The sequence below is a fragment of the Mus pahari genome, chromosome 10 (assembly GCF_900095145.1).
Source record: "Mus pahari chromosome 10, PAHARI_EIJ_v1.1, whole genome shotgun sequence".
Taxonomy (NCBI): Eukaryota; Metazoa; Chordata; class Mammalia; order Rodentia; family Muridae; genus Mus; species Mus pahari.
This window is the reverse complement of record NC_034599.1, coordinates 88,516,722-88,542,138: the sequence shown is the minus strand read 5'-3', so window position 1 is coordinate 88,542,138 and position 25,417 is coordinate 88,516,722. Positions and strand designations below refer to the sequence as shown.

General features: G+C 40.6%; 1 protein-coding gene across 1 annotated transcript in view; it reads right to left on the bottom strand.

The window, feature by feature from the left end:
• The window catches only part of Slc9a9 (solute carrier family 9 member A9), a 539,646-nt gene that overhangs the window by 163,110 nt on the left and 351,119 nt on the right, over positions 1-25,417 (bottom strand). The window contains exon 12 of the mRNA XM_021206677.1: positions 13,188-13,341. Coding sequence (XP_021062336.1) covers positions 13,188-13,341 — 154 coding nt within the window. The remainder of the gene's footprint in view (positions 1-13,187; positions 13,342-25,417) is intronic.

The following is a 25,417-nucleotide window of genomic DNA, read 5'->3' as shown; positions in this document are numbered from 1 at the left end:
AATCATTAGTTAAGATTATGCCCAATAGACTTGCCTATTGGCCAATATGATAGTTGAGAGTCTCTCTTCTCTAATGACTCAAGTTAACATTGTTAGTCAAACTAACCATCGCACATGCCCAATGGCTTGTCTCTTCAGCAATTCTAGATCCAGTAAGGAGACAGTCAATCTTAACCACCACAGTGTCAATGGAGATGGCAGAGGACTGGAGTGGGAATTGGCATTTTTGCACCCTGAGAAGATAAATGTCCTGTGAGTAAGATGGGGGGGGGGGTAGGCTGGTGATGCCAGGAGAGGCAGGCCCTGGGAATGAAGAAGGAAGGACAGAAGATGCCACAGGCCTGGGTTATAAGTGTGACATGTTCCACTTGCTAGCTGTAGCTTCAGTATAGGGTGACGAAATCTACACACCTGTCCTGTGGAAGACGCCAAGTCTGGAAAAGCCTGGAACTCATCAGATTCAAATGTTACCAAAGGCAACATGATCAGCACAGAGCCCATCAAGATATTCTACTGCAAGAGGAATCCTCCTGCAGACAGCTGAGAAATGAGCTTCTGGGGTCAGGATGGAACTCTAAAATACTGTTACTCACCCTCAAGAACATGACCTAATCCTGGACCAGTTTAAATAGGTTGTGGACTCTAGAGAGGTGGGCCCCATGCCCAAGGGGATTTGCTGCTGTCTGAAAGGACCTGGGTTTGGTGCTCAGTACTCACACGCTGCCCCACAACCATCTGTGATTCCACATCTAGGGGACCCTGCATCCTCTCTGGTGTCCTCATGTGATGCACAGATATACATATAGGCAAACACACTCATACGCATAAAAAAGAATCTGTGAATGTTAAAAAGACTTTTCTTGTTAATAGAAGCATTTAAAGCAATTAATTTTTAGAAGAATATACTAAAATTTTAACCACAATTACCTTCATGTGAAATGAACCAGGAAAATGTTATTTTTAAATAATATTCTATATCTAATTTTAGGTGATAAACATTATTTTAGTGTGCACAAAACTTAAACATTTGATCAAATGCTTGGCGTTGGCTAATAAAACATAGAATTAAGTTTACTGTTTTGAGCAATATTCTTCAACTCTCTGAGAATCCTATTAAAGTGGCAAAAGGACTGTATAAAAAAGCAGACTCCTGATGAGGGAGAATTAAAAGAAGAGAGAGAAGAATGGGATTGCTTCAATAGCTAGGTCAGGATAAACTGTAGCCCAGAAGGACATAAAGTCAGAAGGTAGAGCAGCCTGAGAGGACAGCAGAAACAGTGAGCTGTCGGTGGCAGCCTTCCCAGTGGGTCCACCAAGCCCTCCCTTAGCACCGCCCTGTGTGCTTAGCAGAGAACATGGTTTGTCTGCTGTGGCCTTGTGCTTACAGACTACATCTGAGAGAGGAGGGAGGAAAGGGCTTGAGGTGACGATGGGGACCCCAATGTCCAGACTGAGTCCTACAGAAAATAAACATAGCCAGTGCCACTGAGAGAGGAGAGATGGCCAGGGACACTTGGGGTCACCATCTGCAAACATGGGTGCAGCTTCATTAATGACTGTTTGTAATCTACACTGCAATAATCCTAGCACCGAAGAGAGTTTAAGAAAATAGGAGGAGGAGGAGGAGGAGGAGGAGGAGGAGGAGGAGGAGGAGGAGGAGGAGGAGGAGGAGGAGGAGGAGGAAATATCCTTCAGTACATTCCTCTGGCATTTTTCCAAGCCAGACAGTTGCCCTGAGTACAATGAAATCGTCATTAAGTCATATTTTGCCTCTTATAGGCAGTTCTCTGTCCAAGGCAATTTCCTCATTGTGAAGCTAAGTGTAAACCTGAGTACTATTTTTAATAACTCCAGTTAGCATCCCATATTTTGACTATGTGATTGATCTTTAGGGCTAGATGGAAAATGGGTATTTTAATGTAATTCCTTGGGTTTTCACTCTGTAATTTTTTCGTAAGCAGCTCCGTTTAGAATTAAAATGTGCATTACCAGGTAAAAGGTTGTAACTGGTTAAAAAACAAGGCTTTATTTTTTCTGGTGAGAAATTGGAGATCCTGGGGAATTTAATGGTGTTGATGAAGATGCTGAAATCTACCCAGGTTGGAATCTATTCACTGCTTACTGAACCAAACAAAAGGAATGGGGGAGGAGCCCCCACTTCCTGGGCACATTCCCCATTGCTTGTGCACATTATAATTCCACATTTTCAGAACTGCAGATGAACACGGGGCATTAACACAAAAGGAAGATAGGACCACTTTGTTTGATTTCTGTGTGAGCAAAATGGATGAAGCAAATATGATACAGGGTAGATGTCTATCATGAAAAGACACATCTCCCAAGCAGCAGCCAGATGCATGTCTCAATGTGTGGTACCTTATAAGATCATAACAAATATTTAAAAAGGACTTTAGCCACAGAAAATATAATTTGATGTACACCTTTTGTAATCTGACCCACGTGGGAAACCAGAGCTAACAATATCGGGAATTTCATTGAATTGTAACTAAGAAACCCAGTGCATACGCAAAGAACTTTATTCTTTAAAATATCAAATAAGCATTTTTCTTGTGCCTAGAAAGCATACATCTATTTGTTCTTGGTCACAAAGGAAAATGTCACATTTTAAAAGAGAAAGTCATGGTGGAGGTGGTGGAGGTGTCACTCAGTGCTAGAGCACTCGCCTAGCATGCCCAAGGTCCTGGGTTCAATCCCCATCCTTGGGAAAAAGCAATTAAGTTTGTTAGGCATGCTGATATGCTGATACACAGCTTTCACCTCAGCACTGGTAAGAAAGATGGAGTTCAAGGTCAGCCTGGAGTATAGCAAACTGTCTCAAAACAAGACAAAAGAACCAGGCTGGGACAATGGCCAAAAGCAATAACAACAACAACAACAACAATAACAGCAACCAATGAAACAAACAAAAAAACAAAAAGCCCTTAGAAAGTTAAAAAAAAGTTATTGAAAAGATAATCATTTAGCAAGAAAGGAACTCTGTCTAGGAATTATGTATCAATGTCTGGGAAGATGGCTCAGTCTGTAACATGACATAAATGTTTGCTATGCAGGGAGGAGGACCTGAGCTTAGTCCCTGGGACCAGTGTTAAAAAGCTGGGGATTATGGTACATCTTTGAATCGCCAGAGTTGAGGAGAAGGAGACAGGTAGATCCCAGGGGCTCATTGGCCAGCTAGGTTAGCCTAGAGGTGAACTTCTGCAGTGCTGAAAGGCTCTGTCGAAATAAAAATGGTGGAAGATGCCTAAGGGACAATTCCAGCCTGCACTCTAACGCACATGTGCACACACACACAAATTAGATATCAAGAGCAAATTAAACTGAATCATCCAAAATATAAAAGTTTAACTGAACACGTATTACCAGTGGGATGTTAAACTGGAGAGATCAAGATTGTTGGGAAGATGATAATTATGTGGTACCCAATTATTGCCCCACAGATTAAAAGTAAACTATGAAATAGAAGAATATGCCTTTGTAACACATGTTACCATTGTCCTATAGGAATAAACTCAGCATTGTGACAATAGGCATTCCAATGGAGCATTCAGGGCAAGGCCCCACAATGCACAGACAAAGCAATGCACACTATTAAGCATACAACATCACCAATGGGTATCCTTGAAAAAAAAAAAAAGGGACTCAACCTGAATTTCAAAGTTTGACCTAATTTCTCATTTATAAGAAATTCAATATAGGAAAGAGTATATTAATTGACACCATGAGGAAACAAATCCAGAATGTGGACAAGCATATAAAACAGCTGACCTGGTTTCTTCTATAAAAATCAATATCATGGAGGAAAAAAAGTCAGGCTCAAATACAATATATTACCTTGATTCAATACTGAATTTAAAAATACCTATAAAAACGGTTTTGTAATAGCAGGAGCATTTGAACATGTACTGATAATAATGTTGTAATGCTTTTTACACTTGTATTTTGGATACTTAATAGAATGGTTTTATCTTTTAAGCATTAGATAAGAATATGATGTCTGTCCCAATATTCAAACAGATCAGCAAAACCAGAAGAATACTTTTAATGCGTCTGGAGGTGGGGCTGTCAGTCATGGGTAGAGTGCTTGTCTAAATTGTGCAAAACAGTATGACAAATAGATGGTTTACATAGAGATATAGTTATTGTTTATGTATTTACAGAGGAAGGGATTATTAACAAAAGGAAAACGTAGGTAAAAAGTATATATGCCTGTTTATATTTATTTTACTATTAGGTTAGACCATGCAAATTTGCTAACACTTGACCCACTCTTCATTTACCAAACAACAATTTTGCATACCACATGTCATAGAGACAGAGATCTATGTGAAAAATGACTTAAGGAACCAGAGGGCTTACAGTACGTAAAGCCCCTGTGGTAGTTTGAATATGTTTGGCCCAGGGAGTGGCACTATTTAGAAGTGTGGCCTTGTTGGAGGAAGTGTGTCACTGGGAGGGTGGGCTTTAAGACCCTTTGCCTAACCACAGGAGAGCCAGTCCTCTCCTAGCAGCCTTCAGATGAAGATGTAGAACTCTCAGCTCCTCCTGCACCATGCCTGCCTGGACATGGCCATGCTCCTGCCTTGATGATAGTGGACTGAATCTCTGAGCCTATAAGCCAGCCCCAGGTAAATGTTGTCCTTATAAGACTTGCCTTGGTCACGGTGTTTGCTCACAGCAGTAAAACCCTAACTAAAACACCCACCTAGTTGTTGATGTCTCCTGAACTTTTGTTTTTTGTTTGTTGGTTTGTTTGGTTGGTTTTGGTTTTGGTTTTTCTTTTTTTCTGCCTGCTTGATTCTCAGTTGTTGAGAGAGAGCTATGAAGTCCTCTGTTCTGCATGTGGATTTGACCATGTTTCTTTTGGGATCTGCCAAATATGTCTTGTCTTGGAAAGCAATGCTGTTAGCTGTGTGCTCATTTCTTGTAGTCACACTGTCTGAGTAAACTGATTCTCTCATCATTACATAACATTCTTTTCTTATTTCAACCAGGGAAATATCCTTGCTTAGAAGACTATTATGTGGGGCTGGTGAGATGGCTCAGTGGTTAAGAGCACTGACTGCTCTTCCAAAGGTCTTGAGTTCAAATCCCAGCAACCACATGGTGGCTCACAACCATCTGTAACAAAAATCTGATGCCCTCTTCTGGAGTGTCTGAGGACAGCTACAGTGTATACACATATAAAATAAATCTTTAAAAAAAAAAATAGAAGACTATTATGTGCAAGACCTCATCTGGGTGTGTACTTGGTAATGCTTTTCAAATTCTTTTATGTTTAGCTGGCCTATATCACACCTATGTCTTAAGTCAAGTATGTCTCTTATTGGTATCACATTGTTGATTCTTTTTATTCACAGTATTCACTCACTGACAATTTATTTCATTAGTTGTTACAATAATTAATGCATTTGGGTTTAGATGTATAGTAGTGTCACTTAGCTTTTGTTTATGCCGTTTTTTCTGTTCTTCTCAGTGCTTTCTGGGTGAATGTGTAGAGGAATTTTAATCCAGCAACATGGCTGCTCTAGCAAGGGATCACATCTAAAGACCTACATTTGTGTGATCCAGCTGGAATACAGACAGGCCACACACCTTTAATCCTCTGGCTAGAATACAGACACACTCTTAATACATGCCTTTAAGGTAAAATTAGTTTGTAGAAGGAGTCAGCCATATTTGAAAGTGATGTGTAATTGAGTGGAAGACAAAGTGGTGAATCAGAGAAAGATTTGACAGAGTGATTCAGAGGTAGGACACACCCAATTCTCATGGGAACAGATAGGAAAGGGAGTCTATTTAAGAGCAGTGCAGGAACCCAGTGTATACTTTATTTTAGACATCACTTTTAAGTTCTAAAAGCCTCATTTATTTCCATTTCACAATTTAATCTTCCTGTTGATTTTTTATTTGTTTCTGTTGTATTTTTTTATTACTATCTTGTCTGTGTATGCATCTGTATGTATATATGTGCATGTGCATGTAAGTATGTGTGTGCATGTGCTATGTGTGTATATGTTTGCTTTTACTTCTTAGAGTACAGTTATAATAGCATTATAACGTAATTAAAGTATTATTCTCTGAATTCCAACATCCCTGTCATCTTCAGGTTAGCTTCTATTATGTTTTCATTAGTGATACATATTTTTCCTAATTGTTCACACACTGAGTAATTTTGAGCTTCTCTTAGAAAATCTTAATATTGTATGAAATAGCTTGACCAGATTCTCCTATGAAATAATATTTATTATTTTCGGGGGGGGCATTTGGCAAGACTAGGTCTAGGGCACCAGTTCTTGCCTGCCTTTTGTTGCCTGGGGTTCCTCTACTGGTTCCAATACGAAGTCTTTGCAGCTCTACTCAGCTCTGCCTGTGTGCCGCCGAGTGCTCTGTCTGACTCAGGCTCTGGTATGTAGTTTATTTCTCAGTGCTGTGGTGTGTTATTCAGGGTTAGCTAAACCCATGCAGCTTGAGTATAAGCCCAGAGTTAATACCCACTTCACAAAACCATCTGCTTGACTCTCTTCCAACCATAATTGTCTTCTCATGTTGTAGCTGCCCCCAAGGTCTTTCCCTTGCTCCCTAAGAATGAAAGTCTTTAGTGCCCCTATACTGCTGAGCATTTCCTGTGCTTCTCCATAATATTGCACCTGCTCTCAAGGATAACTGATGAGGGAAACAGGAGAGGGAAAAAATTGCAACAGGATTATTGCCCCTTATGGTCAGAGTATCACTGTGCCTTTCAGGGATTTTTGGGCATCTTCTGATTTTGTTAGTGCTATGGTCATGGTCATGGTCATGGTCATGGTCATGGTCATGGTCATGGTCATGGTCATCTAAGATCAGATAAGGTGCCTACCTGCCTACCTTCCTCTCTCCCTCCCTCTGCACTCCAGCTTCCCCCCTCTCCTTCCTTCCTTACTTTTTTGATCTGCAGTTTCACTACTTAACTCAGAAGCAAAATAATAGTTCTTTGGCACCGTTTGTCCCAATGCAAGAGACTCAGACAGAAGAGCGAGAATGAAACCCCACTCCTGGCCCAAGAGTCGGATTACTCCTAATCTATTATCATTTGTTTTGTCTTCTTTCTCTTTTGTCTATTCATTTCTAAAGTTAGGATACAAAAAGCAGTAAGTTTCAATACAGGGTTCTCATGTGTGTGTGAAGTATTGGCTCTGTTCACTCCTCTTCCCCACTGCCCTCCTTGTCCTTCCTGGCCTCCTCTTGCTGCTCTTCCATTTCTACCTGCTTTCATATCAAGTATGTCATGACCACCTTGTTTCTCTCCCTTCCCTCTCATGATCCTTCTTCTTTCACAGCACACACCACACCACACACACACACACACACACACACACACACACACACACACACACACACTCATACTCACGAATTTGTGTATGAGACACAAAGTGTGGTATGTATTCTACTTCTGAATTCTTTTCTTCCACTTCCATGTACATTCCTACAAATGCCAAGATTTCATTCTTATGGCAGAATAAAATTTCATTGTGTTTTCTTTATCTGTTCTTCCATTAATGGGTTTCTGGGATGCTTCCTACCATTTGCTTTTGGAGTCATCACACAATTGCTACTTGCACTGGGTCAAGTGCTTTGAGTTACTGGGAGACCTGGGGGGGGGGGTTAAGGATGAATGCTCTGTTTCAGCCAGGACTGGGGGTTCCTCTTCACTGTAACAAATTCCACACACTGCAGTTAAATCACTTTTGCTAAACTTCATATTTCACCTAAATATATGTCTGTTACTTAAAAGAAGGCAACTGTTTTGGGTGGTGCCAAACACATTCTCTTCCACAGAGCAGATTATGGTTGTTTTGGTAAACTTAGTACTAATGTATGGGTGATGCTGGTGTTAAGAGAAAATAAATAAGAGCAGGGTTGGGGAGGGTGACTGGAGGCTGCGGAGGTTAAAAAAAAAATGTATCTCTGGAACTGGGAAGATGATGTATATATAAGCACAGCACAGTAAAGCACCCAGATGGTGAACAAATTTAGGAGCAGCTAACTCATAATATTGGTTATAAACATGCTGTTCTTTTAGGTCAGCAATAGATTGCTCTAGTTATCCAACATCTATAATTAATATGTCAAATTAGATTGATGTTAGCAATAAATACATAGATTTATAAGTCATTATAGAAGAATCTATAGAAAGTTGAAAATCCTTTCCAGAAGGGAGTAGTGGGTGAGGAACAGAAAGTATGATTCTATTTCGGTGAGTGAACTAGTTGTCCACGTCTCAGGAGACAACATATTTCTCAGGTCTGTTGATTGAAATCACTTGATATAAAATGTATAAGCTGGTTTAAAATCAATACAAGACATAAACATAAAATATAAATTGATGAAATGACTTAAGTTGGATATTTGAAAAATTCCCAAGCAAGGATTATTATCTGAAGATGGGAATTGAAGCATATTCCAGAAAGACTCCTTTGAGCTGTAATAGTTTTGTGGGGATTTTAATGAGATTTATCATCTTGAATGCATAAGTAGTGGTTGTCTCTAAAATTGATGAGTCTAGTTACAGGACAAAATGAAGTAAACTCTCCAGAGACCATCTCTTTCTGTTCTCCCTGAAAGCAAGCTTTCAGAAATGCATTTAATTAGTATTACTGTGTTTGTGTATATCACAATAAGCAGTAAGTATGTGGCTAAGAAGTTTGAGTTTAAAGACATGCTTGTTGGGCATTTCGTTGCATGCTTTAAATTCTTTGTATACCTCATACCTAATGCTCATAAACTCTAAAGAGGTGTTCTTGTTATTACCTTCATTTTATAGACAAGAAAAATGAAGAACTGAAAAGGTGAATTTAGAGCTCTTAGTCCACACTTTAAGGAGATTGAGGCAGGGAAGGACTCACAGTTTCATAGTTTCTCTGTATGAATATCAACACACACACACACACACACACACACACACACACACACACACACTATTTACTGCATTAATCTCCCTGTGAAGGAAATTGTTAGCATGCTTGGGAACATTGGTGCTAGGGAGGAAACCAAATAGATAAATATTAAGAGAACTTATTATAAGCATTTCTCCACTGTATTAAATTGGTGTTTCCTTACCTCAGTAATATAGGAAATTATACACACACACACACACACACACACACACACACACACACACACACACTAAGGGCAGCACTCTATCTCTGTGTACATTCTAATGACAATTGTTATCACAGAACTTCGTAGCCAGTGGGCAAAAGTGATAAAGGAAGCTTTGGGATAAAACCTAAGAATCAATTTTAAATATAACTAAAATGCCAACACTGGATGATGAGTCAAATTATCTAAAAGTTATTTGCCCTGCAATGGACACAGGCTAGGGCCAATCATTTTGTTTCTTCGATTTGGGGAAGAGAGGGTGGGATGGCTTGGCTTGAATGGGGCAGGATAATAAATTCCTGTAATTTCTCTAATTCTAGGCTGTAGCTGAGGAAGACCAGGCAGGGTTGGCCTTGTTGAACTTTAACCCTTGCAGGTTAGAGAAAAACTGCATGGAGAATCCCTGCTACAAAAGTGAGCCTGCCTAGTCCTTCCTGTAGACAGGGACTTTCTGAGCTTGCTTTTAACAATCTTGCCTTGTTATGAAAATATACCTCTTTTCCTCACAGAGGATCTGTCAATCAAGGTAGACTGTAGGCACACAGGAAGAGCTCTCTCCATGCAGGTGGGAACAGAGTGCACTGTTTGGAAGTATGGGCCTTCCCTTTAAGCTCAGTGGATCTGCAGCCCCAAGGTGATGTCACATTGCCAGGTTTTTCCCATGCTAAGAGGTAGCTACCATCCTCACCTTTATTTTATAGGTTAGAGACAGAGAGGTTCCATGCCTGGATTTTATGATCTAATATCCAACACGCAATGGTTTATTCAGTCAAAGATGGCTAAAATTAGAGGTCATTATCATTTTGCCAGGGTGGTTTCTAGTGTTGTCTGGGAGCCAAGTTCTGCACTGCATTTGCAAGGTTATGATTCCAGCTGTGGTTTAGTGTAAGTTCATGAGAAGGCAGATGCCTTACCCTAAACCAGGAATGGCATTACCATCCCAGACTTAATTGTATGGTGCCACTGCCATAGAGTTGGGCACTTGGGCTTTGGTATTTATGTCATGCTTTACTGGCCCCTGTGTGGCAAAGCCTGGGACCTCTCATCTCTCCTATTTGCTGCCTACCCGCAGAGGGTCCTTGGAAACTGTTCACTGGGTCTCCTCACTGTGGTGTTTGTATACATCATAGGAGGGAAGAGTTGGACTCTAATCAAGAAGCAATTCTTACATCTAAACCTCCAAAACAACATGGGAGGAATCCATTTCCTTTAAAAATTAAAAAGAAATGAACACTCAATTTATTTCAAATTGCCACATTAAGTATATTTTTACTATTAATGTTTTAAAAAAGAAATTAAGTTTCTTTAAGATGAGAACTTTTCACCATTGCTAGGACCACTTACAAGCTTGCCTCGGAGGTAATGATCTTTATTCAGGTCTCTATGGCATGACTGTTGCTGTTTGAGTCAGGTTTATCAAAGAGAAACCGATGTATTGCTACTAAGTGTTAACTGACAGAAACCATTTTCCTTACCTCTTACTGTGGTAGCTTGTAACTGAGTGAAAAAAATCCTAGAGCAATTAATCCAAGCACTTCCCAAATAATTTAAGAGAAGAAATCGAGAAAGGGCAGACCTTGTAAAATAGGATAGCAAATCATATTCCAGCAAGAATGTGGATTTCATGTGAGGTCACATTTGCATTCTCTCCCCCCAGCCTTCCACACTTTTGTCTTTTTATCAAAGTTGCAACTTACATACTATTGCTCTATGGAGTCAGATAGGAATCTTGGCAAACATGGCTTTCCCTGTGAGTAAGCAGGCCCTGCTAGCTGTGTGTAGGAGATGGGCAACTGTGCTTTCAGAAGCTGAGATGAACCTGATGATTTCTTTAACACCATCACCAACCAGGAAAGGAGAGCAGAACCCATGATGAGATCATATAGCACAGTTGAAACCAACCGACATCTCCCGTCTGTGAATCTGCGTATGACCCTTTTACAGTCCTGGCCTTTAACCATTCTTAAAGCCTTGAATACATCTGCCTGAGCTAACTTCCCTAACATCTTCACATCTATGTCCTTCAGTATTATTCTTTTGATGTTCGTGGGATAGCTTTCAGGGATTTCTGCCCTGGTTTCAGGTCTTCAGCCAAGAACACTGGCCTTACCATGTGATGCAAGCCCTGGTACTTCCTTTCTCTACATCTGTCCTGGTCCAATCCATACTCCTCCCCTTCTTGGAGAGTGGCCAGATCTGGTACTGAGTCACCTGGGCCCTTTGGAAGCTAGGCTCTAGGAAAGTTGGCCTCCAAGCACCTCATTCTGGATACTGTGTTGATAGCACACTTTTTCTTTAGCACGCTTGTCTTGCTGTCTGGATACTTGCCCTAGTCCATCTGAGGATCCACCATTATACCTCTTTCTTCCCAGCTGACTTGATATCAAAGATCATGTAAGTTATGACTCTCATGGGAAGTTAACTGATGCTGCTGGAAAACACTGAAGAAGAGCTGGCTACAAACCAAACACGTTACCAATTTGGGGATAACTTGAGTGTAAGAAAAGAAATCATAGAAAATAAATTATGTTTGATTATTTGAAGGAAAATTGGACATCTCTTATGCCCTCCACAGAATACTTTGATAGTGTATTTGATACTTCTGTGGGAATTCTCTTCCTCTAAACTCTGCCTTCTAAGCCTCATTTTTCCATGCAGGGATCCAACCTACTGAATTTTATTTTCCAGAAACCTGAACACCGCACTGTCTTACTAACGATTCACAGGGGTCCAACTCTTGAGAGTTTAATGCAGTGTGTGTACCCATCCATAGGAACCCTCCAGGAACCACCACTGTGAAAGAAATTGCAGACCACATTTATGTGGCTAGAAAATAATTCAACAAGCATTTCAAAGTGCTCACTGTTCACCTTTAGTCAAAGCACTTTTGTGTGTTCAGTAATACCCACAGTAGTCCACAGGCTCTTCTACCCTGAAATTTGGTTTAATACACAGTTACGTGGACTACTTTACACATAAGCCTACTTATACTAAATATGTGAGGCCTGCTTCTGCTTTTTCTTTGCCAAACGGGTAGAAAATTCTTGCAAATGCTTAACAAAAGCATTTGTATTTATAGTTAGAGTCACTTAAGTTTTCATGACTAATTTATTCATTCTTGTTATAATGGACATGTCATACAAAGGTGCTGAAATCATAGTCCCTGTTAATAAGCATCTTTTTGGAAACCCTGTATAGTTAGAAGAATCTTTTCCTATTGGGTATGAGTTTGTCCTAGAGAACGAGTGGGAACTGGAGAGAATCATTATGTTGTACACATGTGAGGAATGAAATGTTTGCTTACTCCATTACCTCAAAACGAGGACTTGGGTCACAGAAACATTTAAATAAAGATAAAAACACTTTATAATAGACTTATCCATTTTCCAAAGTGGCACCAGCTATCCACTTTTATGTAATTGTCTGTTACCCCTACAATCTAGATTTGTAGCGTCCAGCTGTAGGCGCTGCTTATTAGACGGGTTCTGACTGGAACCTTAGCTTCCTTTTCTGTAAGAAAGTATATAGCTTCTATCTACAGCATCCCCTTTTAAAAACATATGGCTCTCTTACCAAATGTGTGTTAAGCATTTTTTCTTATTTTAAGTGCCAGTGCCAGGAGTAAAAAGCAAAGCAAATCTGCTTTCTTGTTAGTTTTGCTGCTTTTTCTTTGAACAATCTTAACTAGAATGTCGATATCTTGAGGACAAGAGTTGTATCTTATTTTTTTTTAAGTCTCATAGTGTAATGCACTGTACTTTAATACTGTTGAATGGATAAAGTCACAGGTGAATAAATCTATTTGTAGGACAGCTTGAAAAGAGATAACATTCTAAGCCTATTGGAAAAGTCAGCTCAGTGTGCTGTAGGTCATATTGCTTCACCTGAGACAGAAGGTCACTTGGAACTTGGACGCTGGGGACAGATGGGGTACAAATCTACCATTGCACTCTCAATGAAGTCAGCTTCATTAGAAGTGGAGCAGGCTAGCCAGGCTACTCAAGGATTGTGATAGTAGGGTCACGTACCTGATCTGAAGCCACGTCAGCATGGGGGTCGTTCCTCCTCCAAACACCCAGACAGTGAAGAACACAAGGAGCAGTGTGGTGGTGAACATCATCTGTTTGGGCTGAGATTCCGTGTTGCGGATGGCCAGGGCAAAGGCAATGGCACCTCGCAAACCTTACAGAGAAACACAGAGAGGGGGACTGGATATCGAGACTAACTCATTCTCTTCTGATATATTTATCTTTACAACCTGCTAATATAACTTCTTTATTAGCTAAAATTTTTATTCAGAGATGATTGTAGATTCACATGGAGTTCTGACAAATAATATGCAGAAATACTTTTCCTTAGTCTCTGCCAATGATAACATCTTGCAACGAAACAGCATGACATGTTAGCCAGAATATTGATGCCTATCTGCATAGCTAAAGACATAGAACATACCCTCCAGTCAAACAGGAGTCTCACTAGCTGCTCTTTTTTAATCTCACTGGATAGCTACACACACACACACACACACACACACACACACACACACACACACACACACACACACACGCGCGCGCGCGCACGCGCACACACCTTAACTCATAGTCACCAGTAGTCTGTTCTCCATTTCCACAACTTTTTCATTTACAGTTGTTTTAATGTCTACATGTCATGGAGCGATGGACCCTGTGGAATCATTTGTCACTGTGTCTATCCAGCACAAATTTCCAGATATGAAGTTTGTTGACTGGATCAGTGGTCTTTTGTTCCCTTCCTTGAGCCGTGATCCGTGGTGTGGCTATCCCATGGCTTGGTTGCTTAGTTGAAGGACTCCTACAGTTTCCCAGTTACTAGAGATTAGATCAAGACTGCTAAAATTGGCATATAGGTTTTTGTGAACATATTTTTCTTTCTCCGAGATAATGCTCCAGAATATGATCCGAGTGGTATAGTATCTGCATGTTTCATTTTTAAAGAAATTACCATTTTTATATTCCAACTAGCAACATAAAAATCATCTAAATTTTCCACATCCTTGGCATATTTGGTGGTGTTACTTTTTTTAGTTTAAACCACTGAGATAGGTATGGAATGGTAATTTGCTACAGTTTGAATTTTCTTTTCCTAATGGCTAAAAGCATTGAATACTTTTAATTTGTTACTCTGTTATCTGCACACTTTGCTACATGAAACAGCTCTTGTATTTTTCCTCCTTTTTAATTGCACTGCTGGAATTTCCAATTGCAGAGTGGTGAGCTCTTTATACATGGTCCATAACAGGCCTTTATCAGCTTCAGTGTTTTAAAAATATTGCCTTCTAACCTGCAGCTTCTTTGTCTCATCTTTGAGGTTTTGGAGAACAATCTTTTTAGGTTTGATGAAATAAAACTTGTCAGTTTTCAAGTGAATTGTACTTTTGGAGTCAACTCTAAGGACTCTTTGCATAAACCTAGCTCCCAAAGATTATAATCTATAACTTTTACATTTAAGTCCACAATCATCTTAAGGCAGTTTTCATGTCAAGCGAGAGGCTTGGGTTGTGGTTATCTTTTGCACTGGTGACATCTACTTTTCCCATCAACTGTTTTTCTTATTTTGTTTTTAACCTCTGTCCAAAATCAGCTGCCTGCTTTGTGTGAGTGTGTTTCTGAGTTCTCCATTTATTGCATTTATTCGTGCCAATTCATGTAGCACGCTGGCCTGATTGTTGGAAGTACAGAGTGGGCCTTTACACTAGGTACAGCAAGTTTTTCAAACTTACTTTTTGTTTTTAAAACCAGAGCTTTCTATTTTTCTTGTTTTTTTTTTTTTCCCATAAAACTTTAGATTTACATTGTATTTATCTACCAAAAAAAAAATCCTTCCTGGGAACACTTTCTTTTCTAAATCAAATGTGTCTGATAACAAAGAAAATCAGGACCATAGAAATTTAATAACTAATTAACCGTTATAATTAAAACATTCTAGGTGGATTGTATATTCTCACAAACATTTTGATGGAAACTAACCTATTGGAATCTGCTTTTTAAAAATTGTTTTACCTTTTGTTTTATGGTAAAATATGCTAAATGTCCATTGTATATTTATGAATCTGTACTAAACACAGAGGTGTTACAAAATGAAAGGCCAAAGCTTCAAATAAGTTGATGATATTAATAAAAACAGAGACACATTTGATGGGGAGGAGGAGGGGCTCTCAGGTGGCCTGAGACTTGCTGAACCTTGTGGTCCTTATCATAGACCATGGAGGAGGAAGAGAATGGTTGATAATGGCAGCAAGCATAAGTCAGAGGCAGTGACTCCGTTGTTTTTATAGGAAGGTTTAAGTCAGATACATATCATTTCAGTGGTCCAGTTTTATCTCTTCTGTAGTGCTGGGGTTCTACTCTGTCACTTTGCCAGGGGAGATGTGACCAAGTGCCTTTTTTTCCCACCCCAGAGAGAGCATTGACAGCAGACTAGAGAGAGAATCCCATCAAGACCAGTTTGGTGAACCAACAAGTTTAACTGGAATTCTATCCAGAAACATGGGTGGACCCCTCCACAGCTACATTACTGAAAAGGAGGTTCAGACATGGAGTTCCCCCCTCCACCAACCTTCTACCCCCTGTGTTCTGCTCTCCAGCACTCCACAGATGCTCAGTGGAGGTAGGACTGCGTGCAGCTGCATGTGTGCATGAGTAAATAGCCAGCATTTTAGGCGAGGGTCTAATGACTCTCCAGGCTTTCTCTGGCTGTGAGGTGATGTTAATGAGCCTGGAAGTAGTCACAGGAGCTGTGGTATCAAGACTGCAGTGACTCAGAGGAGGGACAGGCAGCATTTTATAACAGGTTTAGGATTCCAAGTCATTATCATACATTTCAAATGATTTTTTTTTTTTTTAAAGCAGATACAGGTGGGATGAGGAACATTATAGCTTTCCTACGCCCCAGAACTTAGATTATAACACTTCTTTGTTCTGTCCACGTTGAGAATGTACAAGAGACAAGTGGCATGACAGGGGAGACAGAGGATTAAGCCAGGGAGATTGAACACATTTTGCCTGAAACAAAAAAAAAAAAAAAAGCCTCAGAAAGAAAGAGGAATATGCACTCTGATTATAAAATACCTCCAAGGAACAGTGTAATGGAGGAAGGAAATTATTCTGAATCTCCGTGTAGACAAGGAAATGGCCTGAGGAGAAGGGAGATAACATTTGAAGCAGACATTAATAAAAATGATCCTTTCTATCCGAGGTTCTGAGTGCTAAAATGGGTGTGCGCCGCACCGCGCCCCCACCACAGGTGTTCTTGATCACACACTCAGCGGGGGACAATGTGGGACAGTTTGAATAATGTTCTCTCCAGGATACACAAACAGTGTCATTAGTGAATGGGAAGGCAAGGGAACAGACTCCCATTATCTAAGGACAGGATTTATAGGTCAAGGTTGTTTAATGGCAGTGCAAACCTGGAGAGAGAATGTGACCTTTTCATTTCCCCGCCCACCCCAAGCTTGCTACAGATGTCAGTCAAGCAGCATGGTCCCTTATGAGGTAGAGGTTTGAAATGTTGAACAACAATTACTATTTGCTAAACTTCTTGCTATAAATATTTGTAGTTCTTTCACTTTTGAGTTTTCATAAAAAATAGTAGAAAATAGAATACAAATTAAAGCATTCTGTGTCTGGCTTACTGCAAGGTCACCCATATTAGATCCCAAGGGCAAAGTAGGAAGCAATCAGTAACCCTCCTAAAGATGTTTAATAATATATGATTAGTAGGTCAAACTGGCATAGCTATGTTCTTAAGCAAATAGTAAGTAAGTAGTCCTTAATTTAAATATGAGTCAAAATAGTGGCAGGTTTGATGGTGTGTACAGGTAACCCTGAAACTCTGGAGGCTACAGCAGAAGGGCATCAAATTTGAAGCCAGTATAGGTTGCCACAGTAAGACCCTATCTCAAGAAACAAAATAAAATGAAACAAACCCCCTCTAGATCCCCAGTACCTTCAAATACACATATATGAAAACATATCTGGTAGTCCGACTTCATGTCAGTCTATATGAAACTTTAATATATGAAGTCATATTAAAACCTATACTCACAGACAAGGCAATGTACAGGTTTCTTGGGGATGGGGAACCAGAAAAGCGTAGCAATGACCACATGGTAGGTTGGGAAACATCTATTATGTCTAAACTCAAGACATTGGGAAGGGATGGCTCTGAATGGATGGCCATCCAGGGAAGTTCAGAAGTGAGGGTATTTGGAAGAAAGACATTCCACGTGGCACTTACCACGGGTGAGATGGCAACTCTGAGAACAAGTTGCTGGGGGTGCTGAGCTTGCGGAGTGGACAAAGGGGAGCTGACTCAGAAGCCCAGAGAGGATGAAGTGCAGTCCTGGTCTGCTTGTGCCTTGTGACTCTGCAAGCTCTTCCTCACACAACCAGAGCCCGAGTACATGCCTAGTCAATGGCCACTCATTGCTTTGATTAATGCATATATATCGATTGCCTCCTATATGGAGTTCTGGGCCTGCTGATTCTATCTTCTTAACGCCATGGATTTATGCCATGGAGGATTTTAGTAGAAAAAAAAAATCATTCAGGCTACTGGCAAAATACTAAGATGGTAAAAAAAAAAAAAGATACCGATCTTTGGATTTTCATTGCAGCAAAACATTACTTCCCCCAAAATATATACAGTTTTGCTTCCACAAAAGCAAACTTAGAGCACATCAAAAGTTGAATTTGATTTTGTTTTCTGGGTACTTGGACCCCTTGGTTTACTTTTCTTCTTTTCTTTGTTTCAGTCAACTTGTCAAAGTAATTCTATACTTCTGGGAACTGGTAGACTATATAATTTTGCTTTGAAAAGATAGACTTTGTAGGGATTTTGACACACTTTATATGTCCAGCTGGAAAGTTATCATCATCTTGGGGAATAAAGGAAATACCTACAATTAAATGTGGTTTCATTTAAAATTGGCCTCTAAGGGCTTCTTATGTTAATTATATTGATGTTCTGCTCATAACAATAGAACACTATTGAGCCAAAGAAAGATTTCCAGCAAGGACCCCTGCTGCAGAAAATGTGCAGTTTCCTGTTTATCTTTAAAGAGCAAGAGTGAAGCATTTAATCAATTACACATTTGCAAAGGTGCTGCAAATGGGTCCAGGTCAGATATATATAGCTACATTTAAACCACGGGGATATAAATATCTCCTTAGGCACTCTTATTTAAGGTGCAAAGCTGTAATGCAAAACTGTAAATATTTCCTGAGCACCCATTATGTGCCTAGCTTTAGCCAAAACACAGAATGAGAGTGCAGATAGGAAGGTTCAACCTCTCTAAGGCACTTAGTCCTACAAACATGACTCTCTTACAATATGGAGAGGGAGGGAGGAATGAAAATCACACTAAGGATGTTTGTAAAAGACACAGGGAATCATCATTTTATAAGCTTGCTTGCACACACACACACACACACACACACACACACACACCTGCTCACACACACATACACACACATGCACATAAAGTGAAATAAGGATTGTAAGAGTCTAGGGTCCTTGAAGACTGTTGTGAGATCCTGTCTTCAGCATATGATAGGGGTGCTGCTCCTATGAACCCTGAAATGATATGGCCCACTACAAAGATTTCTCCAAGTTATCATGCCAACCACCACACACATTCACATATAAGGATGTGCATATACATACATACATACATACATACATACATACATACATACATACATATATTTATTTACATTGTTTTATTGACTTTTACTTTCCATGTAGGTATATTTTGCCCATATGTATGTCTGCATTCACATGCATGCCTGGCACCTATAGAGGACAGAAAAGAGCACCAGATATCCAGATATTCTGGAACTGGATTTGCAGATGGTTGTGAGCCCCCATGTGGGTGTTGTGAATTAGGAATTGAAAATAGGTCCTCTGGAAGAGCCATTAGTATTAATAACCAGAGACATCTCTCCAGTCCCTGCATGCATATGGTTTTAATGGCGTCACCCCACGTGATGAGATAATATTGCCCGAAGGAGCCATGGTCTACCTAACAAAAAATTCGGTACTGGGCAAGGAATATTTACCTTCAAGTTGTTGTCTAGAGGGGTTCAAGAGACTCCTTCAAGCAATATAGACTATCAAAATTGTTCTTGAGCCGGGCGTGGTGGCACACGCCTTTAATCCCAGCACTCGAGAGGCAGAGGCAGGCAGATTTCTGAGTTCGAGGCCAGCCTGGTCTACAGAGTGAGTTCCAGGACAGCCAGGGCTATACAGAGAAACCCTGTCTCGAAAAAACCAAAAAAAAAAAAAAAAAATGTTCTTAATTACTTTTCAGAATATGAAGATAGTACCCAAGTCCTGGGGACACCACCCAGAAAATTAGAGGGAATTTATGCTGGATACTGTAAATCTAGTCACGAACCCATGTCATAGGCCCTAGAGGAGAACCAATTGCTATCAGATTACTAAAGTAACAGAGTTGTTTTCTAAATGCTTCAAAATTCTCATCCTTATACCCAAAGATAGGCACAGCTCTTGCATTTCTTTGAGGAAGCTTCTTTTTTGGACCAGAGACTATTCAGAGAACTTTGCAACTGGTCAAACTATAGTATGACTACGGCATGCCAGACCTAAGTGGTACATCAATAACTCCACCTTTACACTTAAGTCTCAGGGAACATCTCAGAGGAAGGGACAGAAAGATTGTAAGAGCCTAGGGTCCCAGATGATGGCCACGAGATCCTTCAGCATATGACAGGGGTGTTGCCATGAACTCTCAGCGATAAGCCTCTCATCAAGTTACCATGCCAACCAACATGAATGGAGGAAAGTTCCACAAGGCCCCAACCCTAAGATGGTGAGCTATAGGCACTCAGTGGCTGATGAAGAAATAAGGAACAGGAATGAGACCCCAAGTGGTCAGGCCTAAGCATATGCAAACAGAGGCAATACTAATTGGACCCAGTAGTTTGTGTATATGTGTGTGTGTGTGTGTGTGTGTGTGTGTGTGTGTGTGTGTTTTCATGATTTCTAGAGAGATGGTCAGAATGATATAGGTAGAAGTTGGAGGGAGAGGTGGGCAGAAATGATGCAAATATATGTGTACTCCTATATGAAATCCCCAGATAAATATTAAAAAGGAGAACTGGGATGGTGTGTATTAGGGGGTGTGTTAAAGTGTGTATAAAAAGAGTGCTTTGAAACTATAGGCTGATAAAAGGAAATGATGAAGAGAAATGACAAAGGTCAGGCTGGCTCACTCATGACCCACACCAACTGATGTGCAGAATGTGTGGGTCTGAGTGTAACATCCCCAACTTACCTGTTTTTATTTGGATTCTTTCTCCTGCCCTCCCTCCACCCCCCCACCCCCCCGCCATGAAACATTGCTGTGTTCTAAGTACTCCCTAGAGTTCAGCCAAGACACTGCTTTCTCCAGGAAGCCTCCTCTGAGGTCTGAGCACAGGACAAGCTGCCTTGTATTCCTGGAACAGCCCATTTTCCCTCAGAGCTTCCATATAATGCTTTATAGTTGTCAGGCTCTGTTTACTAGCAACAGCTAGAGCAAGACCAGGGACATAATCAGTGTTCAGTGAATATGTATTGAGCAAATCAATGGCTGGATATATTTCTGATCTTTCACAAGTCCAGATTACATACAGAAAATGATGGTTATTTTATAGTTTGATGTAATAGTTGAATAATTTTCTGGAAGTCCAGTGCCTACCTTTTTATTATTTAATCTCAGAAAGTCTTATGTTGAGGTTCAAGGGTTTTGGAATCTGCTCTTAGAATGATGCCTTGCATGAGCCTAAGCAGACTGCTTCATCTCTGTTATTTCATTTACTTTTAAAAAATTATTTGTTTGCTTATATGTATGGGTACTTTGCCTTTGAGTATATCTGTGTTCCACGGTTGTGCCCAGTGCCCTCGGAGGCCAGAAGGCAGCATCAGTTCCCCCAAAACTGGAGTTACAGACAGCTGTGAGCTGCCATCTGAGTTCTGTGAATGAAATCCAGGTCCTCTGGAAGAGCAAACAATGCTCTTAACCATTGAGCCCTTTCTGTAGTCCCTGTTAACTCAGTTCTAGTTCTAGTTCTAGTTCTAGTTCTAGTTCTAGTTCTAGTTCTAGTTCTAGTTCTAGTTCTAGTTCTAGTTCTTTCTTTCTCTTTCTTTCTTTCTTTCTTTCTTTCTTTCTTTCTTTCTTTCTTTCTTTCTTTCTTTCTTTCTTTCTTTCCTTTCTTTCTTTCCTTTCTTTCTTTCTTTCTTTCTTTCTTTCTTTCTTTCTTTCTTTCTTTCTTTCTTTCTTTCTTTCTTTCTTTCTTTCCAAATAACCCTATTAAAAATGGGGTACAGAGCTAAAGAAAGAACTCTCAACTGAGGAATACTGAGTGGTTGAGAAGCACCTAAAAAACTATTCAACATCCTTAGTCATCAGGGAAATGCAAATCAAAACAACCCTGAGATTCTACCTCATACCAGCTGGAATGGTTAAGATCAAAATCTCAGGTGACAGCAGATGTTGGCAAGGATGTGGAGGAAGAGGAACATTCCTCCATTGCTGGTGGGATTGCAAGCTGGTACAACCACTCTGGAAATCAGTTTGATGGTTCCTCAGAAAATTGGACATAGTATTATTACCAGAGGATCCAGCAATACCACTCCTGGGCATATACCCAGAAGATGCTCCAACTGGTAATAAGTACACATGCTCCACTATGTTCATAGCAGCCTTATTCATAATAGCCAGAAGTTAACTCATTTCTAAGTGCACATTTTAAGGCTTGACTTGTGGTCTTCAACTAAGGTGCATAATGAAATCTTACGGAACTTAAAATCACATACTGCCATTAATGCCAGGGACTTAGTAAAGATTTAGATTAGGTAGCAAAGAATAAGGTGCTTGCTCAGGCCACTGGCTATGGTGGCCCAAGGCCATCACCTCACACCTCCACTCTACACCAGCTGAGAGTCTGCTGTTTGCCTCATAAACCCCACGCTCTCCTCCAAGTCTCTAAGAGATCCCAGTTTATGATGAGGTTACAAGTCAGCTCAGCATGTAGGTTCCCACGGTTCATAGAAACCTGTCAATCAAAGCCCTACTCTATTTCCTTCATCTGCTCTCCATTGAGAGACTCAGTAAACAAGAAAGTTGTCTTTATGCCATAAGCTCACTCAGTCTCTTGCTTCATGTCCAGAATTCTGCATTTCCTTTGTGCTTCTCCAAGTGTTTGCCCATTGGAACTATGTTTCTGCCCACCCTGAACTCTCACAGGTGCTTAAAATTCTCTAGTCACATTGGTCGCTCTTCAAATTCCTACACAATAGACTGATCATACCACTTGTCATACTAAATCATAATTGGGATGAGTCAATATTGAATGCGGTATGTTCTTTTCTCCTAACTTCTAATCTCTCAAAAGGTTAGAATTACGTCTTTTTAAAGTAATTTCTTAGATTTCCCACAATATCATGGATGTGCAATTCAACATTGCTCTTAAAGTGAACACTTGCACCAACTTCAGACTTTCTAGATAGGAGATGGCAATATCTGTGTTTGATTTAATTCTGCAATTCCTTCAGGATACAAAGTTGGGTAGCAAATGAGAGACAGCTCTTGACTTAAAGGTGCACCCAGGTTAGTTATGTAAGATGCTAGGAAGAAAACCACAGCAGGGTGTGTGTGCATGACACGCATGAGGTTCAGTGTTTAGGGAAGCCTCTCAGGTTAGTGACATTTGAGCAGAGAAGACTGGCCAGCACCGCTCACCTTTGGGAAGTTGGAACAGAGCTCTGAGGGAGGAAGTTGGAAGGCACTGTTGTTGGAGTAAGATGAAGGCCCGGGGACTGGGGAAGGAGGAGAGGTTATAGACATCACAGAGCAAATATTGATGGGTTTTTGAAGAGCAAGGTGACTGGATGTCATTCTGAGATGAGAAACTTTAGTAAGGTCTTACACAAGAAAGTGATTTTATCTATTCAATGATAAAAGAGGAACCCAGGCTGCTGTGTGGAAGTCAGATTTCTAGGCTGAAAACAGGCGGCCAGTGGGCTTGATGCCTGAATCCAGAGAGCAGGTAAGCGTGCTCACTGGGGTGGGAGTGTGGTAGATCCTGGCATGGTGATACCTCAGTCTTTGTTGGTGGGTCTGATGAGAGCCGGTGAAGAGGGTAGCCAGGAACACTCTTTCCTGAGCACACAGAGGAATCAGGAGGAACTATATGAGGAGTGTACTTGGTAAGGTGTATGTGGGGAAGAAGGGTTACCGGCTACCAAGGCTTGTATTGTAGCCACGTTCCTGTGAGAGGCCAATTAGTCTCCCAAGAGGAGAGGTTGAGTGGACAGATGCTCAGGTGAAAGAGTCCAATTAGAATCCTCTTATTAGACAGTGGAAGGAGGAGAGGGTACTTTGCAATTTAAAAAGTACAGAAAGGTAAAGTTTATTGTACACATTCATTTTGTTTCTTGGTCTTTGTGCTCACTATTCGCCTCAGCTGCCATGTTTCCCCTCCCTCCAACACTGCCTCTCCCAGGTAGTCCCTGGGTTATTTCTCCTCTTAGGTCAGAGAGCCTGCCTAACCATCTGATCACAGTGAAGGTGGAGACCTTTATGTCTGTCTGTCTATCTGTCTGTCTGTCTATCCATCTATCATCTATCTATCTCTATTGTCTTTGGCATTTATTTATTTATTTATTTATGCTCTCTTTTGACTAGAAAGTGAGCTTGGGAATAGCAGCCCAGTCCGAGACCTGTGGCATTTGTTGTGACATGCCCCTGGTGCTAAAATGGAGCCTCTCACAGGGTGAACACTCCTCGAGCTTACCTAGTGACGAATTCCTAAATGAATGGATGAAGGAAAGGTCACTTTTGCATTTGGAAGTGTTCTTGGAATCCAAAAGAAAATGAGCAGTAGATGGACTGGGGTACAGAAATGTGCCCGAGAAACTGATCTGTCCTTTAAAAGAATTGTCCTTTAGAAGAGTCTTTCTGCTTCCTATCTTTCCATTTGGAATAGAAGCATGTCTAAGCATCCCCACCCCCTCACTTTAACTCTGTGAGGGGGTTGATTTCAAAGATCTAACACATTCTTATTATTAGGCTGGTAAATCAAAGCCTGAGTCAGGTCTACAATTGAATTATGTATAGCTTTTACACTTGCTAAAGTCTTATGACCTTGCACAGGGTAACTACTTTCAGCAAAAATGTCAGTCTGGTTTCAAAATACACTTTCCTGAATCATGCAACCTTGCCATGCAGTTCCATTTTCAATTCGACATCATTTTTTTACAGGGAAGGGAAGCCAACAGATTGTTTGCAGAGGAAAAAATCGTCTACATTCAGAAATAAATTGAGTCCTTCTACAAACCAAGCTTGTATTAGACAAGAAGAACTTTCTTTCCTTCATCTCTCCATGAACTTGCATTTCTAAAATTCAAGGCTGCGCAGAAGGCATGTAACACAACTGCAATATATTTTTTTTTATCTGGAATGAAGTTTGCTTTTGGAAGCCCTGAGCAACAGGAAGGGTAATTGGGGATGGGATTAGCTCTGCCACAGCTCTGAAGTCAGCATGCAGAGCTGCCGCTGGCTTCGGAAGTTTATTTTCATGTAGTGAAGATGGATGTGGTTGTAGACCAGGGGCTGATCCTCAACGTTTGCCGAAGCTCCTGCAGAGGCTTCCTAAAGACAGTCAACACTCTGAGAGTCACGCTCAGCTCTTGACCAGGCAAACCCCAAACTTTCCATTTAGAACAGAAGTTCTCAGCTGGGGCAGTCTTCAGTGAGTATTTGGCAAGGTGTGGAAACATTTATGTGTGTCCTGGGTGCTCAGAAGCAGGGATGTTGGCTGAGTCTTGGGGGTTGGGAGTTAGCGAGATTTTGCTGTCATCTATAGGGTAGAGGCCAGGGATGCTACAAACATTCACCAACTGCACAATAGACACCGCAATAGCTAACTGGACTTAAATGTCAACAATTCCTAGGGTTTAGAAACCTCACTTTGAATCTAAGATATTTACTTTGCCTTGTTTCAATGTTATAAACAATAGCAATATTTCTTCTGGAATGGCTGCTTTCCAGAAGATGGCTACTTGTCACCAAAACACACTTGAATATAGTCACAGATTTCTACACTTGACTTCTTATTTATTGGGCTTGTGGCAGACTAATCACTGTGCCCTTTTTCACTATGAGAGAGAGAGAGAGAGAGAGAGAGAGAGAGAGAGAGAGAGAGAGAGAGAG